At 38.1% G+C, this 18,603-nt stretch overlaps 1 protein-coding gene across 1 annotated transcript in view; it reads left to right on the top strand.

Moving 5' to 3' along the window:
- Nucleotides 1–18,603, top strand: part of LOC108717172 (lysophospholipid acyltransferase 2) — a 122,592-nt gene that overhangs the window by 19,136 nt on the left and 84,853 nt on the right. Inside the window, exons 2-3 of the mRNA XM_018264004.2 lie at nt 11,550–11,695; nt 13,099–13,176. Of these exons, the coding sequence (XP_018119493.1) occupies nt 11,550–11,695; nt 13,099–13,176 (224 nt within the window). The remainder of the gene's footprint in view (nt 1–11,549; nt 11,696–13,098; nt 13,177–18,603) is intronic.

Raw genomic sequence — 18,603 nt, 5'->3', positions numbered from 1 at the left:
TGATACGTGTCTGTCTGGCATTTGCTTGGGTACTTCTGAGCGCATGCCTGTCTATCACCACTATGTACCTCCAAGGCTCCAACATAATTATCTTCATAGGTTCATATGGGAAACAGTTTTGAATAACAATAGTTTCTGTAGCGGTGCTCAAAACAACACATTCTTAGGTCCCTGGGACATATGGCAATGGCACAGGACACTTTTATTAGAAGAACAATACTAATACATAATTTTTGGATCAGGTTGAAGCCCACACAATATATTCGGCAGAATACTGAACTGAACCCTAATTTGCATAATTGTTCAGTTATCCGTAGTTCAAAGTTCAAAAAGAATTCTGCCATATCCATAGCCTGCAAAAAGTACTGGAAATCTACCTGAACCAAATCTTGAATTAGGTACATGGCTTATTAATTGTAATATTTGCCCAGCCTACCATGCCAGACAGTGTGCCTGGGTCTGAAGAATGAGTTATTTAGGTTACTCATTCTAGAAGGTGTGTGCAAAATTGATGGGGTTAAATACAACCCCTTACTTTGATTACTATCAAAAGAAATAGGTCATAGTATTGTATATCTCCGCATAAGCCCCTGTTTTTCAGCTGTGCTTTACAGACCGGATAAAAATGGATGGTGGCAAAACCCAATGGATGGAATTTTGGGAGTCAAAATACTTGGTAGTTTCCTCTGGCTGCCCTGCATGGCATTCTCCTATGGTGTACTTCTCCGGAAATAAATGCATGCCTTTAGTACACAACTGAAAGAGCAAACAAGTTTCATTAGGGGTGAAGGTACATTGATGGGGAAAAACTACTTCATATAAATAATGGGCCACAAGAAAACGTGTCTTTCCCATGGCATGTACCAAGTCTGAAAAGGTGCAGGTTATCCATGGAGATGGCAGTGTCCTACCCTGCTGGAATTAACTCAGGGTTGATTTGTTTTTTTAAAGAAGAGAAGTGCCAGTCTGGGGTAAGAGGTAAGAGATTCAGGTGGGATTGGGCTGGTGGGACATTGGGAATAAATTCAGTGGGCTCTGCTGACCCAGACCTGCTGCCTGACACTTCTGACCCCCCAGGCCGAGATTAAGGTCACTGTGGGTTTCATAATGAATTGGTCCCTCCCCAGTGACTTAAGTTTATCTTGGCCGTTAATATGCTGAAATGAAGAACTATACCTTATCACAGTGATGCAGAAAGTTTTATTTCTTTAGCTGGTTTGGGCTATATCTGATGGATGCAGAGCAGAATATTGCATACTTGGCTTCATTTTTACCTATATAAAGTTCAGTGACTTAGGGGGAAGCAATTACTATTATTACAGCTATTATTGTTTTCATTCTTTGTTCTATTGTGGCTTTTTCCATGGCCCTGTTTATTCTTTTCCATGCATATGAAGCAGACAGATGTCCAAGAGGGAATGCTCTAACTGGAGCTAATTTTGCTCCAGGCTTGTAACTCGTAGCAAGCATTGAACGGTTACTTCTACTAGCATGGAATAGTTAGAAAAATAAACATGAAACAAGATGCTTAGAATGAAATAAATTGACATCATGCAAAATGTTATATTGGGGTTTACAGCCCAATTTAAACCTCATTCTTAATTCTCAAACTATGGAAAGATCCATTATCCGGAAAGCCCCAGGTCCCGAGCATTCTGGATAGCAGGTCTCATACCTTTAAAGCAAAGAAGCTCATCTCTGTGAATGCACCAGTGTTCAGAGCTAAAGGTGCCACTTGTATTTTTCATTATCATTTCCCTTTAAGTACCTTGTACAGTATCAATTTCAGAACACAATTCAGAGAAGATCTTTAAGCATTAGACTGGCATGTCACTCGGGTTGCTAGACGTCCAGCTGCAGTTGAGCCAGGCGTTTGTTTCTGCTGTGGATATCTATTTCCTTGCGTGGAGCCACTGAACAAGCACCAGCTGAAAATCAAAACCTCATTTGATGAGGATTTGCAATTAGATGGCTTAGTTAATGCATGTTGCGCTGGAAGGACAGCAAATGGCAAAAATAGTTTTGGCTTCACTCTTTCCTCTATAGATAAGTATCAAGAAAGAAAAACTAAGACCAACTGCAAACTCTCTTACCCTGTATTATAACCCCAGTTGTGTCTTCCTTCTTTTGTCCTGAACTGCACCACTGCACTCCCCCAAAATAACCTGGTTTGTCATACGTATTCCCAAAAAAAAACTTTAATTTTTGTCTAATTTATAACCTGCTGCTGTTTTGATGTGATCCAACAGATTGGGCAACTGTACTGACTTAGCTTAACTCTGTTATCTGACATGCTTAAAGTTTAAAAGTGGACCAGAGGGTTAAATGAGTGGTTCACCTTTGAGTTAACTTTTAATATGTAATATTTTTTTTTAATTCTTTGCCTTTTTCTTCTGATTCTATAATGCTACACATGTATTGCTATTGCTTCTTTTTATTACTCATCTTTCTATTCAGACCTCTCCTATTCATATTTCAGTCTCTTATTTAAATCCATGCACGGTTGCTAGGGTAATATGCACCCCAGCAACCAGATTGCTGAAACTGGAGAGCTGATGAATAAACAGGTAATAACTCAAAAAGCACTAATAATAATAAATGAAAACCAATTGCAAATCATCTCAGAATATCAATCTCTACATCTCAAATATGAACAACCCCTATAAAGGCCTAAAAAACCCACCAAGGCACTGGCCTGTGAACACCTACTATAATGTGTATGGTAACTGCAATGAATTGGCAGCATCAAGGTTGCATGAGAGGGATACCCCAACATTATCTCTTAACCAACTCTGTTCCTCTGGACCACTTATCCAGAAACCCGTTATCCAGAAAGCTCAGAATTACAGAAAGTTCATCTCTAATAGACTCCATTTTATCCAACTAATCCAAATTTTTAAAAATGATTTCCTTTTTCTCTGTAATAATAAAACAGTAGCTTGTACTTGATCCCAACTAAGATATAATTAATCCTTATTGGAAGCAAAACCAGCCTATTGGGTTTATTTAATGTTTACATGATTTTCTAGTAGACTTAAGGTATGAAGGTATTACAGAGAGATCCATTATCCGGAAAACCCCATGTCCCACGCATTCTGGATAACAGGTCTCATACCTGTATTTAGGGATATTTTGGTGGTTGTAATACGGAAAAAGAATTTATATCGGCTCAAATGGTCCTATAACTGATACTAGAAAACGGGAAAAGGAAAGGAACGAAAGTTCTCTAATTGTGCAATGAATAAACATTCAAAAAAGGTGAGAATCAATCTTATGACTCATTTGAGCTCACCCTTAAACTCTTTTGACCCAGGTGTGTAAGAAACCCCGGGTCCAGCACATAGATCCAATCCCGCAATTAACTCAATCACGGCTAATAAGGAAAAACACTCACCGAACGTGCAGGGTGGCCCGGGTGCATCGCCCCGAACCCGTAGCTGGGGTGAGTGAGGAAATGTGCAGAAAAACGGCAAGCACTCCTGGAGCCACTCGTAGGTAAAAACAGCTTTTATTCAGTCGGTTAAAACATGGAATCCATGTTTTAACCGACTGAATAAAAGCTGTTTTTACCTACGAGTGGCTCCAGGAGTGCTTGCCGTTTTTCTGCATATTTTGGTGGTTGCCTGAAGCGGAATCACTAGAACTGGATGTTGACAGTCAACTCTAAAAGAAACTCTGAAATATTGTTTTGCAATTTTGCAACATTTTTCACCCTCTAGTGTAACCTGACAAAACAGTGATGTTTGTTATTGTGTTGCACTTGTCATTTTGCAGGGTTTTATATGCAGTCTAATTCATGAGTTAGCACTGTCTGTGATAGTTCTGCCTGCTCTGGAAGTGCTACAGTGTATAATGGTACAAAGGTACATATAACAAACTATAAGCTAATTATAAAGTGTGTGCATTATACAAAGGTATATTTCCAAGGTCTGGACATTAACTTGGGGATACAGGCTAGTAGAGGTGAAGGCAGGGTAGACAATTAGCAGTAAAATCATCCAATTTACTCCAGAAATGGAAAACAAGAAAGCACAGGGTATGATTCTGTGCAAAAGTAATTGCTATTCAGTCGCTGATAATTGATTTAAGTACTAGCATACTGTATATTGCCTGCAGCATGTTTAAACAGTAGTGCAACTTGTTGAAGAACATTTATTAGCTTACCTTTTCATGCCAGTCTGTTTCCTAAAGATGTTATTATATATATATAATGTAATTCCCATCATCAGGCCCAAACAGGAACAGGAAGCAGCCTTGGTATATGGAACTGCATTACTGCAACCTGTTCCTACTTTGTGCCAAAAAGCACCCCTGCCCCGTGTTTCACCATATAAGACTTACTAAAGATTACTCTTGTGATTTAAATATAGGAACACCATGACCAAGGCACACTAAGAATTTAAATCCCCATAAATGGTCATCTACATATAGAACTGCAGGTATGGGATCTGTTATCGGGAAACCCGTTATCCAGAAACTCTGAATTATGGGAAGGCCAACTACCATAGACTTCATTTGATCCAAATAAACCAGATATTAAAAAAAATATTTCCTTTTTCTCTGTAATAATAAAACAGTACCTTGTACTTGATCCCAACTAAGATATTATTAATATTTTTTGGAAGCAAAACCAGCCTAACCAAGACTTTAAGTATAAAGATCCAAATTACCTTCAATAGTAAGAGTAATGTGCCGACAGTTTCAATAATGTGAACAAAAAAGAAAATGCCGGCTCCAATCTCCTTTGGACTGATTATAATATATAAATAGAGCAAAACCACTTATAAACTTTACGGGTCAAATCCCTTATCTTTATATATATATATATATATGCATATAATCGCTCAAATTGCTCAAATTTTACGTTGATGTAAACCGCTAGGCAATCCTTACCAAGCAGAAAAATCTGACCTGGGTGTCCAGACCCCAGGCCCTTCACTCCAATTGTTAGATAATAGAAAACAGCCAAAGAGCTTTACACTCACCAAGTTAGCCGAATGGTCCGGGTGCCGTGCCCCGAACCCGTAGCTTAGGCAAACTCTGTCTTCAAAATAAATCTGCACGCACTCCTGCAACCATGGCCATGGAGGTTAAAAATGTAACTTTATTCCATATTAGTTAAAAGATATGCATATCTTTTAACTAATATGGAATAAAGTTACATTTTTAACCTCCATGGCCATGGTTGCAGGAGTGCGTGCAGATTTATTTTGAAGACAGTTTCAATAAACTGAAGTATAAGGTCAATAGCTTTGTGGTCTTTTCCAAAGAATGACTTGGAATTGGTAATTATGTTGGGTGTATGTTTTCTGTTGACCTGTGTTTAAAGAAGTGATGCTTGACCCTCTGGATTGTTTCACCAGTAGAGATAACAGTAATAACAATATATAATTCACACAAGCAATGAATATCTTGTAAATGATATCCTTATACATGACTCTTAGTGATGTCATCAGTTATAAACGGAGCTTAGTAATGTGATTTTTGTCACATGACTCCCTAAAACATGTGTATTATAATAAATAAAGTACCCCCTGTTGAAAAATATGAGGATATTAGAACTCACCTTTCCATGACCTGTATAAAAGAACTCTTGTGCTTTTATATGGTCATGGAACTCCTTGGTGACTTATAATATCCTTATATTTTACAATAGGGGGTACTTTATTCACTATATAATTGTGAATAAAGCAATAATTATAAGAGTAATTTAACTGGTACCTGCTGTACTTAAAGGGTTGTTCACCTTTAAGTTAACTTTTAGTATGATGTAGAAAGTGATATGCGAAGACAATTTGCAATCGGTTTTCATTTTATTATTATTTGTAGCTTTTTATTCAGAAGCCTCCAGTTTACAATTTCAGCAATCTGTTTGCTAGGGTCCAAATTACCCTAGCAACCATGCACTGATTGGAAGAAGTGACTGGAATACGAATAGGAGAAGCCTGAATAGTTAGATGGGTAATACAAAGTAGCAATAACAATACATTTGTAGCCTTGCAGAGAACTTGTTTTTTTAGATGGGGTCAGTGACTTCCATCTGAAAGTGGAAAGAGTGAGAAGAAAAAGACAAATAATTAAAAAAAAAAACTATAAAAAATAAATAATGAAGACCAATTGAAAAATAGCTTAGAATTTGCTGTTCTATATTGTACGAAAAGATAATATAAAGGTGAAACACCCCCTTTAACTCTCCCATAGGAAAGCTGACCAACGTGGGCAGGTCCAGTGATCCCTCTTTTATTACTATCAGTGCTAATTTCCCTGGCCACTGGATAGGATGGTTACCTTTCAGATGGAGAGATTACATAATTACTAGGGATGCACCGAATCCAGGATTCGGGCCAGGATTTGACCTTTTTCAGCAGGATTCGGCCGAATCCTTCTGCTTGCTTTTGGATATGCAAGTTAGGGGCGGGAGGGAAAGCACGTGACTTTTTGTCACAAAACAAGGAAGTAAAAAATGTTTTCCCCTTCCCACCCCTAATTTGCATATGCAAATTAGGATTCGTTTCGGTATCGGCCGAATCTTTCACAAAGGATTCGGGGGTTCGGCCGAATCCAAAATCGTAGATTCGGTGCATCCCTAATAATTACAGTCAGCACGGTTGAATAACAGGCACAACTCCATCAGGTCCAACATTAGAGATGCCGTCCGTAGTGTTTTACACGTGATTGCCCTTTATTCCAAGTGAAATAAAAGTAGGCTGCTATTTACAATTTCATATCTTGTCTGTCCAATCCCTCCACACCCCCAGCCCAGAGTTCCTGCTCCCCACTCACCCCCTCATGATAAACATTTATGGATTCTTTTTCAAGTGGAACCCTGCCGTGAGGGCCTGCAGCATTAACATTTTCTGTACAGTACTTCAGCCACTTCCGATCAATAACATTTGGCTGTGCTTGTGTGTGTGGGAAGTGCACGTATGAACCAGATTTACACATGAGCATATTGTGACTTGCTGGAATAGCACACAAGCAAGACTAGAATTACAGATCTCTAGTTCTAGGCACTCGGAGCAATGGCTATATAAACCATAACAAATAACCTTACAGTTACAGTATATGCATTTGTTATGGGTGGGTTAACATTATGCATAGAACTCCTATCAATACATATATTAAAGGGATAATGTCATGGGAAAACATGTTTTTTCCAAAACGCATAAGTTAATAGTGCTGCTCCTTCAGAATTCTGCACTGAAATCCATTTCTCAAAAGAGCAAACAGTTTTTTTTTTATATTCAGTTTTGAAATCTGACATGGGAGTAGATATATTGTCAGTTTCCCAGATGCCCCAGTCATGTGACTTTTGTCTGCACTTTAGGATGGAACTACTTTCTGGCAGGCTGTTATTTTTCATAGATCCTGCTGAGCAGAAGTTTGCAGTGTGGCTCTGATAAAGCTAAAGTTAAAAAAAAGCTCTGGCCCTCTACATCTGGCTACATCTATAAAAACATACTAGTCATGGCAAATAGAGACACAGCATATTGACTACACCTTTAAAGTCTCAGCTGGAGAGCAGCAGATGGGATCCTTACCCCTGCAATATAATGTTCCTTGCTTATCATACTTCTGTGTGCCCTTTATTCATACTGACAGGTTTCAGAATGGTATTGGCTCCACTTAGTTATATTACACACCAATATGATTATACTCTGTATTTAAATCCAACACAATCCAATATAATTTCATTTAAATCTAACACAATCCATTATCATCCAACACAATCCAATATCATTTCACAATCCAATATCAACCCCTTTTGTTTTAATATGATTTATTTTAAATTTTTTTCACTAGACACCCATTAGTCACATTGGAGGTTGAGATTTCATATACAGGTATGGGATCCTATATCTGGAAACCGGTTATCCAGAAAGTTCCAAATTACAGGAAGGCCATCACCAATAGACTCCATTTAATTCTAATGTTTAAAAAATTTTTTTTCTCTGTAATAATAAATCAATACCTTGTACTTGATCCAAACTATTCATCCTTACTGGATGCAAAACAATCCTATTAGAATTTATTATGTTTAAATTCATTTAAGTAGACTTAGGGGGTTATTTATTGAAGTCAGAATGCCAAAAACTAGAAAAATTAAAGTTTCATTTTAGTATAACATCCGAATTTTTTGTGGAAAAAAAACTTAAATTTTTCGAGAGGCTAGGCCGGTAAAATACCGGCCGGGTGGCAACCCTAGATACGTCCCATACCAGTATTTACTCCATGCTTTAATTCCAGGTTTCAGGACGAACAAGATAATCTGATCATTTGACCCCCATGGGATTTTCAAACCAGATATTTCAAAACAGGATTTTCAAAACAGATACTTTATCTGACTGATCCTTTGTCAAATATCTCCAAACAACACTGTAATAAATGTTAGATAAAAATGAATTCATCCTAGTATGCCACTGTCATTTTTATCCACTTGGACCTACTACCCGACCTGCAGATGCCTTACTCACAATCCAATCCACAACCCGTTGACCACCATTAAACAGGAAGTGACCTCACCAGTAGTGCGGGGAGGGCAGAAAAACAGTAAAAAAAATGTTTAAGGGTGGTGGCACACGAAGCTTAGTCACCCAGCGACAAATCACCTTTTCTTCGGGTAACTAATTTCCCCTAAATGCCTTCCCCCCCGGCTAAAATGTAAATCGCTGGCGAATGGCTTCGCTTTCTGAAGTTGCCCGAAGTTTCCTTGTGATTTAGATCGGGAGTAAAGTTCACACTGGTTATCTTATTCTCCCCACAAAACTTCTCACACCTAATTATTTTGATGATGTGCTCAAAGGTTTCTCAAAATGTTAATTCTGACATAATACAGATAGAACCGTAAGATGGACCCCAGGGACGTACTGTACTTGTGATGTGTGGGAGAGGTGCCATGGGGTTTGCTAATGATAAATGCCATGTTTTAGATGCTGAAGTCCATTTTATTGCCAAGGAAACCACACAGTTAAGTAATTATTCACATGATTGTAGCACACTGACATTCACACTGTAGCATATGATGCGCTATAAGCAGTGACAGAATTCAGCTGAAATAAAAACATCAGCTATTTTAACCCTGTGTTAAACTGAGTTATGTTCTTCACTCCTGAGGATCCCAGCAATCCTTGCTCCCTATAGAAGGGTTACAGTATTAATTCAGCAAAGGCAGAATGGTAAATTCCAATTGTGATACCAACAGAACTACCTTTAGAGGGCCAAATAAGGGCAGCTATTATGTTAGGAAGAGAGCAAGTAATACACTGCAGTGTTTGTCTGCACATCAGCATTGGGGATAATAGTCTCTGGGAAGGGAGTGTGACTGTAGGATAGCAGGTATAGTAGGGAGAGATGGTGCCTATAGTAACAGTGGGATAATAGTCTCTGGGAAGGGACTGTGACTTTGGGATAGCAGGTATAGTAGGGAGAGATGGTGTCTATAGTAACAGTGGGATAATAGTCTATGGGAAGGGAGTGTGACTGTGGGATAGCAGGTATAGTAGGGAGAGATGGTGCCTATAGTAACAGTGGGATAATAGTTTCTGGGAAGGGAGTGTGACTGTGGGATAGCAGGTATAGTAGGGAGAAAGGATGCCTATAGTAATAGTGGGATAATAGTCTCTGGGAAGGGAGTTTGACTGTGGGATAACAGGTATAGTAGGGAGAGATTGTGTCTATAGTAACAGTGGGATAATAGTCTCTGGGAAGGGAGTGTGACTGTGGTATAGCAGGTATAGTAGGGAGAGATGGTGCCTATAGTAACAGTGGGATAATAGTCTCTGGGAAGGGAGTGTGACTGTGGGATAGCAGGTAAAGTAGGGAGAGATGGTGCCTATAGTAACAGTGGGATAATAGTCTCTGGGAAGGGAGTGTGACTGTGGGATAGCAGGTATAGTAGGGAGAGACGGTGCCTATAGTATCAGTGGGATAATAGTCTTTGGGAAGGGACTGTAATTGTGGGATAGCAGGTATAGTAGGGAGATGGTGCCTATAGTAACAGTGGATAATAGTCTCTGGGAAGGGAGTGTGACTGTGGGATAGCAGGTATAGTAGGGAGAGATGGTGCCTATAGTAACAGTGGGATAATAGTCTCTGGGAAGAAAATGTATACTAGCATGAGAGGCTATAGCATTGGTGGGGATTACATCCTCTTGTAATAGACTGTGGGTATGATGAGACGGACAATTTATCACTTGATATTAGTGTTGTTAATCAGTGAACCTTCAGTCGTTGAAGTACAATATTAGCAACCACAAAGGCTATCCCCTGGCTACTACAAATATTTCTTTCCTGTTGGCTGGAAAACCGAATGTAATTTGCTTTTGTTTGCAGTCTGTCTGTCTTGAGAAATTGTTGGCAGAATCTGCACAAGAAAGTCATTGTTAATCCCAGTGCAGTTTACAGTATAACCGGCCATTGCTAGGCAGTGTTAGGATACAGTTAGAAATCGCTATGATCTGAACTGCAGTCATCCAGCTGAGCTGCCATCTTGACTGTGCCACTAAAGTGCAGTGTGATTTGGAGCAGAAAATAATCACTTAGACAGATCAGTCAGATAAGGATATTGATGTCAGGCTGGTTAGACTTCTTCCCTTCACTGGGTTATGGTGAAATCATTTCTTGGTAGAAAATGTTACTGTGTTATGTGTATAATGAACACAAGCAAATATAACCAGCAATATATTTCCCTATGAATCACGTGTAGTGATTTAGAATTACAGGATGCTGGGAACTGTAGTTCAGTAGCAGCTTTAGAGCTTCAGTTCCAATATAAAACGGCCAGCGAGTTTATCCTATTGCAGTTCATTGTAGCCATACGAATTATTGTGGGTCCGTTCCTTTGTCGTGTTCATTTGTCTATGTTAGAGGTGTAGTGAGTGATGCGGATTCCATGGCCAGCTCAGCTGGATGTGTGTATGTGATAATTGCTTCTGTTGGGTTTTGCTGGGAAAATGATAAAGCTGGTCTATTTTTGGGCCTATATACACATTGTTGTTGTGTATATATACACAAATATATCTTACTCAGCAAGAAAAATAAACATCATATTTATTATTATTTTTACAATCTTGTAATTTAGGGGGGTTATTTATTAAGGATCGAGTTGTGTTTTCCAAGTTTTTGAGTTGATTTTTTTTTGGTCAAAATTCACATTTTTAGTTAAAAACAAACTTGATTTTTTCGATTTAGATTATACCTCAACCCTGGAAATAGCTTGGATCCAAAAATACACCATCTAAAACCTGTCAAGGTTCCTTGAATCATTTGAAGATGTTAGCCTGCATCGTTGAGTTTTTCAGAGGGTTTTGCCCGAAAGCTTGATCAATTTGAGCGATTCGAGTTTTTTTTTGTGTGTTTACTTGGAAGTAGAACAACCTTACACCTTTACTGTATAATAATGTCTAAGTATTTTTTAAGTGTGGTCAAACTGAGAGCAGTTTACCACTGAAACTAAACAGTGACCTTGTTCATATTACAGAATGGACTCTATCACTTGGTTCAGGTTTCCTCAGCTTGATAAATTAAATGCATTTCTGTTTCCTCTGCAGGTTAATTTCGTAGCGTGCCAAGTCTTTGCCTTGCTTGCTGCTATTTGGTTCCGCATCTACCTACATTCAAGCAAAACTAGTCCCTTAATCCGACATGTAGTTGCAACGCTGCTGGGCCTGTACCTTGCACTTTTTTGCTTTGGATGGTGAGTTCCATTTTTTTTTTTTACTTATGTCTTTATGTCTTGGTAAAATTGTGTAGCAGTAGTTTCCCAATTGTGGGGCTTGATCAGAAGTCAATAAGAGTGAGATTTTGGTAGCCTGCCAGTTTTATGTCCTACAAAGCCTGAATGCCCATCTTGATGTTGAGATGTTGTGTGACAGTTTGCTGCTCTTGTAAGCTCTCCTTGAAACAGGCCACCATTTTCCAAACCTTATTGTTAGCGAAGGGGGGCCCTTTTGGATTTTATTGGGAAACTTGAACTGATAAAGTCCCACCACCACTACTAGGGTGTCATACCCACCAATTTATAGCCATTCAGTTGATGTAAAAATACCACCCAGCGGCACCAAGCAAACAAAGGGCAATGTTTCAGCATAAATTATAGAATCACTTCTTGGCATAACTTTTATTCATGAAGAATTTTCCTACAGATACACAATTATAATGTCTCCAAGGTGCTTTTCTTGGTTCCTACTGTCATTAGTGGAGAACCTGGTGGAACCAACTCAAAGCAAGTCCTAATGGAAATCTGCCAAACTTAAGATTTCACGACGGAATTAAAAAGAAGTACTTATGCATAAATAATTTATTACACGTTGATAATGTGGGAAATGTTTTTTTTTTTACCTGAAAATGGTTGGACCCTGTAAAATCCAGTATAGAAACGACTGCATTAAATATGGCATTTCCTCCTGATACTCTGGTGGTTCTTCTTTTACTATTTAGAGCTCTGTTTCATTTTAAAATCATATATAATTTCAGTTTATTCTCCATTAAACTCAGAAACAGATGCAGGTCTATGCACAGGCTCCATATACATCTTTGTATAACATTACTTATTTAATACAGTTTGTCCTTAAAACATTAGGTACTTTATATCTGACATATCTGGAACATTGTGGTAAAAGCTGGACAGCACTAATTTATCTAAGAATATTCTAGCCGTATCCTTTTAACTTCTAGCCTAAATTTTTTTTTTGGTGCTCAGCATTGTAGGGCAGCCATATTTAAGTGATGGGCTGGAGTTGTGGGATGTTTGTCACTGATAGTTTGTTGCATCTGAAGGTTATTGCATTTTTTTGTCCTTTAAATAATAATTGCTTTGATATTTATTTGTAAAAATTGGATACAATTTTGAATGAACACACATTACAATATATTACAATTTTGTATGCAATATTTTGTAAGCCTTTAATGATGCCTTTCCTTATTATCTTTAAAATGTGAATTTCAAAAGCATTTGAAGTCCTTGTCTTTGGGGACAAGAATCAAGTAGGGCAGTTGCACAGGATTCAGTGTTGGGCATTTTGGCAGTCTAAACATGCGCAGATGAAAATAACCAAAACCCCCTTGCTCTTTGTAAGAATCTCCTATTTTCTTCCATAGGTATGCCTTACAATTTATTGTGCAAAGCGGAATCGCATATTACATCATGATCGCCGTAGGACTGGAAAACATGCACAAGTAAGAATAATTTATTTTCTAAGAATATAAGAAACATAATATTCAGGTGCTAATTGGCTTTTCTTGCGAGGGTTGTAGAGGCCAAAAATTGAAACGCATGGACCACTTTAACTATAGACGCCAATTTAAAAAAGACAAGAACAATGAAGGCCTTTAGTTTTAGTCTTTCTAGATTTCTACATAACTACCGTAAGCGATGATACAAAAGCATTAGACGAATACAGCTTTGAGAAGATCAGTGGTGAAAGGGTTTTAGGAGCCAAGTCTCTTAAAAACCACCCTGGTAGTATTATACACGTAATATAATTGTATTAGGTGCTAATCTGAAGAACCTTTCTGAGAAGATCTATTAGATGTGCTATAGAGGCAGTCAGAAGTCAATTATTCTGGGCTTATGGATGTTATACTATTTTGCTTACAGGGACAGGTAGGGGTTCCTTTATCCAGAAACCCATTATCCTGAAATGGCCATCTACCATAGACTCCATTTTATTTTATATTATCCAAATAATCCAATTTTTTTTTAAATAATTTCCTTTTTCTCTGTAATAATAATAAAACAGTACCTTGATCCAAACTAAGAAATAATCAATCCTTACTGGAGGCAAAACAATCCTATTGGGTTTATTTAGGGGGTTATTTATCAAAGGTCAAATGTTAGAGCTATGTGAGCTTTTTTAGAACCCGAATGAACCCACAACTCTAATTTAAAAAAGACTTGAATCGGCGAGTCCGAGGTTAACAACTTGAAAACTCGAATGAATCAAGTTTTCACCTAAAAAAACTCAAATTGTTCGAATTGATCAAGTTTCTCAGAGAGACCCATTAAAAAAAAATCATGAAGGCTATTAACATCTTCAGCTGGTTCAAGGGACCTCTGCCTTTGACTTCAACATGACCTCAATATGTTTTAGCTGGAGTATTTTCGGATTTGAGCTACTTCCGGGGTTGAGGTATGATAAATCTCAAAAAATTCTAGTTTTCTTTAACCCGAAAAATCGATTTATGACTCAAATATACGCCCGAAAACCTCAAACTCAACCTTTAATAAATCTGCCCCAATGTTTAAAGGATTTTCTAGTAGACTTAAGGCATGAAGATCTAAATAACAGAAAACTCCAGGTCCTGTATATTAAACAAAGGTACAGTTTTCTTTTGTTGGGTTAAGAAGAAAGTTCCTCTAGTTTATTCTCATTATTTCCCCTATCATATGTACACAGCCAGGGGTATAACAATACTGGCAATAGATCCAGTGGTTTCTGTGGTGTTCAAAGGTATAGAGGTCCCAAAACCTTGACTGGAGGGCAACTTTAAAGGTTATCTTAAATTTCTAAAAGTACAATTACTGTATATTGCACTTTAATTATTTGGATACAAAACATTTTGTATCTCACTACAACTTCAGTCCAATTAGGATAACATTGTCAGAATTTACAGTGTTAGGGCTAGAATTAGGGTTGCTCATGGTTCTTAGTACTTAATTATGCAGCGCATGCTAAATAATGGTTTGTTGTGTGCACAAGTTCCCATTGGGTGCCTACGGGTGTCTACGTGAGCAGACAGCTTCCAGGGAACAATAGGTCCTTTGTTGTGATTGTCCAGAGGGTCAGGATAAAATTGTAACCAAGCCACCTGAGTATCTTCCTCCAACTTTAATATTCAGATATTTATACAGCTTTGAACACCATGGGAGTGCAATGTCCTTGAGTAAAATAAGTCTTTCCTGTTCTCTGCATCAAACGGTAATGGGGTCAAGACTTTGCCGTGCTGATATATTGATTGATATTGCAGTGCAACCCCATCAAAATAAACAAAGTCAGATGAGTGCAGATGTATAGCTCCTAGAAACTCCAAATATACATCTCCACTAAGAGCATTAGCAATCTTGGAAATGGATACTGTTGCTATCGAATACCCGGGGACATTATTAATTTAATTACATGCAAGAAATGTCTTAAAGGAGAAGGAAAGCTACAGAAGCAGTTTATTGCCAATCGATTAGCCACAATAGTGCAAGCTATAAAACTATATTTATTCTGCAGAATGCTTTACCATACTTGAGTAAACAGCTCTAGAAGCTCTCTGTCTGTTTAGGATAGCAGCTGCCATATTAGCTTGGTGTGACATCACTTCCTGCCCGAATCTCTCCCTGCTCACTCATAGCTCTGGGCTCAGATTATAGCAGGGAGGGGGAGAGGGAGAAAAGGGAGGGGGAGTGGGAGAGAGGCGCAAACTGAGCATGCTCAAGCCCTAGTCCTGGAGGTTTATGCTGAAAACAGGAAGTCTGATACAGAAGCCAATGTGTACACAATAGAAGGAAAGAAATGCTGTTTCTTTTGACAGAGGACTCAGAGCAGCATTACTTTGAGGGTTTACTGGTGTATTTATATAGACCTTTCTGATAAAGCTTACTTAATTTTAGCCTTTCCTTCTCCTTTAAACAATATTTGGGACAAACAGGGCATACTTTAAAAGAAAGAATAAGAGAACATATAGTAAACATTAAGGACATTAAAAGGCTTATGTATTAAAATCCGAATGTCAAAATCTCGAATAATTTGAGTTTTTTCCACTAGAAACCTCAAATTTTTGCTAAATTTATTATACCTAAAAAAATTTGAGCAATTCGAGAAAAAAAGCTGGAAAAATGCCTGAAATATTAGAGTGATTTCAGTTTTTGCTAGATTTTATAGAGCATTTCCGCAATCCGGTTTATCGGCCTAGCCGGTAAAACACCTGCCAAGGCCGGGGCCGGCATTACAAATTTACCGGCAATGTAGCTGCCGGTAAATTTGTAATACCCTTCAAAAAGACCCCTTGGCCTGCCCGCAATCCCCTGTAATTTATCTTTAGTCCTCCGTCTTCGGTTCTCCGCGTCGTGGCCCGCCCCTTTTTGACATCACACCCAACCCCTTTTGTTCCCTCCCCCCAAACCAGCCGGTTACAAATATTGTGGCAACCCTACATGTGGTATGAATTTAGAGTACAAAGGGCCACATTCAATTCAGTGAGAAAATGGTTTATCACGCGAAGAGTCATGGTGAGTCATAGTCAATTTGAAATGCAATTCAATTCAGAAAAAATTTTATTTCACGGTTTATCACATGAAAACTCCATTGAAGTCTATGGGAAAAAACAGGAACTGAATTTGGAGAAAACTTTTTTCTCCTCAAATTGAATCTCGTACATGAGTTTTAATGTGATAAACCAGGAGATACATTTTTCTCACTGAATTGAATCTGACACAATATTTCTTGCTTTGAGCTAATAGCATATATGTAGATTTATACAGTATATATATATATATTTTTTTTATTTATGAATATTCCTGTTTTCATATTCATATTCACTTGAATATACTTAGCTATATTCTGCTATTCTTTAGAAAAGGATCTCAATTATTGTATATATTTTTACTGTGCTACTCAGGTGGGATGGCTGTTAATTACTAACACTATCTGATTGGATAATCATTATCCTCCATTCTCCGTTATTCTCATACATCTTATGTCCTATGCAAACCATCATGAATACATCAAATGATGGGGTCACGGACCCCCATTTGAAAGCTGGAAAGAGTTAGAAGAAGAAAGCTAAAAGTGCACTTAAAGGTGAACCACCCCTTTAACTTCCTTATAGATGATCTTATGACAATCTTATTATTTGAGTTGGTTTACTTGGGTATAGTTTTTGGACTCCAACATCAGGGCTCCATTATGCTCATCCATTCTCACCCATCTTATGTCCTATGCAAACCACCATAAATATATCTATGTATATCAGGATTCCAGTAGTAGATGTGGACCATAAACGACTGGGCTTTGAGTGCATTATTGGAAGTAGGGGAAGAGCCAGGAAACAGGTGAACCTAAAAATTAACAGGTATAGGACATGTTATCCAGAATGCTCGGGACCAGTGGTTTTCTGGATAATGGATCTTTCTGTAATTTGGATATCCATACCTTAAGTCTGCTAAAAATCATTTAAACATTGTTTAAAAGATTGTTTAATTATTTTGCCTCCAATAAGGATTAATTATATTGTAGTTGGGATCAAGTACAAGCAACTGTTTTATTATTACAGAGAAAAAGGAAATAATTTAAATTTTTTTAATTATTTGATAAAGATGGAGTCTATGGGAGATGGCCTTCACAAAATTCATAGCTTTCTGGATAACGGATCCCATTCCTTTACTGAGAAATACCAGACCATGTTTAACAATGCCCCTGCTATTTGCATACATACCTTTTTATGGAAGCTGCTATCTGTGCATTCCCTATAGAAAAATTACATTGGGTATCTTTTTTAACTCCTGAACATCAAATTATCTGGCACATGTTCTTTGAGGACATGTTCCCTACAGAATCATAAGCTGTGTGTGTTTGCTTGTTTTAGTAACCCCCTTGCTTTTAAGATTTGGCAGCTCTGTGTGCTGTTTATTGAGCCTTTATTCAACTGTTCTGGAATGTCAGGCTGACTTTGATGTTGGCTTCAAGCCCAGAAATAAAAGCTATATCCATACCATGACCACAATGTAAAATGTGGGTACCACAGTTTTGTCCTTTGCTGGAAATACTCCAACAAAGCTAATGAATTCCAGAAACAAAACATCACTTTATTTAGCTGCAAAACAATAAATCTGCAGATATGTACAGGCTGGGATGGGAGTTCTAATATTACAGAAAACATTCCAAAAGCATGGGGAGGGGGTTAGGAGATTTGGGGTCGAATGTTTAAATGCTGTGCTTGATATTTTGCTTAGGGTTATATTTAGGTTAAAATTGTTGTCCTAGATATTCTTGGGCTTATAATATGTTTGCCAACAAGACCAGGTCATATATCAGTATATTCATATACAGGTATGGGACCTGTTATCCAGAATGCTCAGGACCTGGGGTTTTCCAGATAATGGATTTTACCGTAAATTGGATCTTCATACATTGTCTACTAAAAAATCATGTAAACATTTAGGGGCAGATTTACTAAAGGGCAAAGTGACTAACGTTAGTGAAAATTCACCAGCATGGCGTCATTTTGTTTCTTCGCTGATTTACTAACGGGCGCAGGCATAACTTTGCTATCGAAGGAGTTAGACTCTACCGGTAATTCACTCCCTTATGCCTGGCGAAGTTGCGCTCTGGTGAAGGGACGTAACTACGCAAATTCACCAAGATGCGGATTTTACTGAACGTTACCTCTTGCGCCAGACTTGCCTTCACCACCTCAATCCAGGCGAAGTGCAATAGAGTAGATAGGAGTTCCTCAAAAAATAGTTGAAAATTTTTCTTAGTCCCAAAAAACGCTGGTGACTTTAAATTTTTCAGGCTGCAAAAGATCGTAAATTTTTTCTGGGGTACCCGGCTTCCCCCCTACATTTCCTAACATATGGCACATAAACTATACACTGGGCACATGTGTAGGGCAATA

This window comes from Xenopus laevis, chromosome 5L (genome assembly GCF_017654675.1).
Source record: "Xenopus laevis strain J_2021 chromosome 5L, Xenopus_laevis_v10.1, whole genome shotgun sequence".
Lineage (NCBI taxonomy): Eukaryota > Metazoa > Chordata > Amphibia > Anura > Pipidae > Xenopus > Xenopus laevis.
The sequence above is the reverse complement of the archived record's forward strand: the minus strand, read 5'-3'. Positions and strand labels throughout refer to the sequence as shown.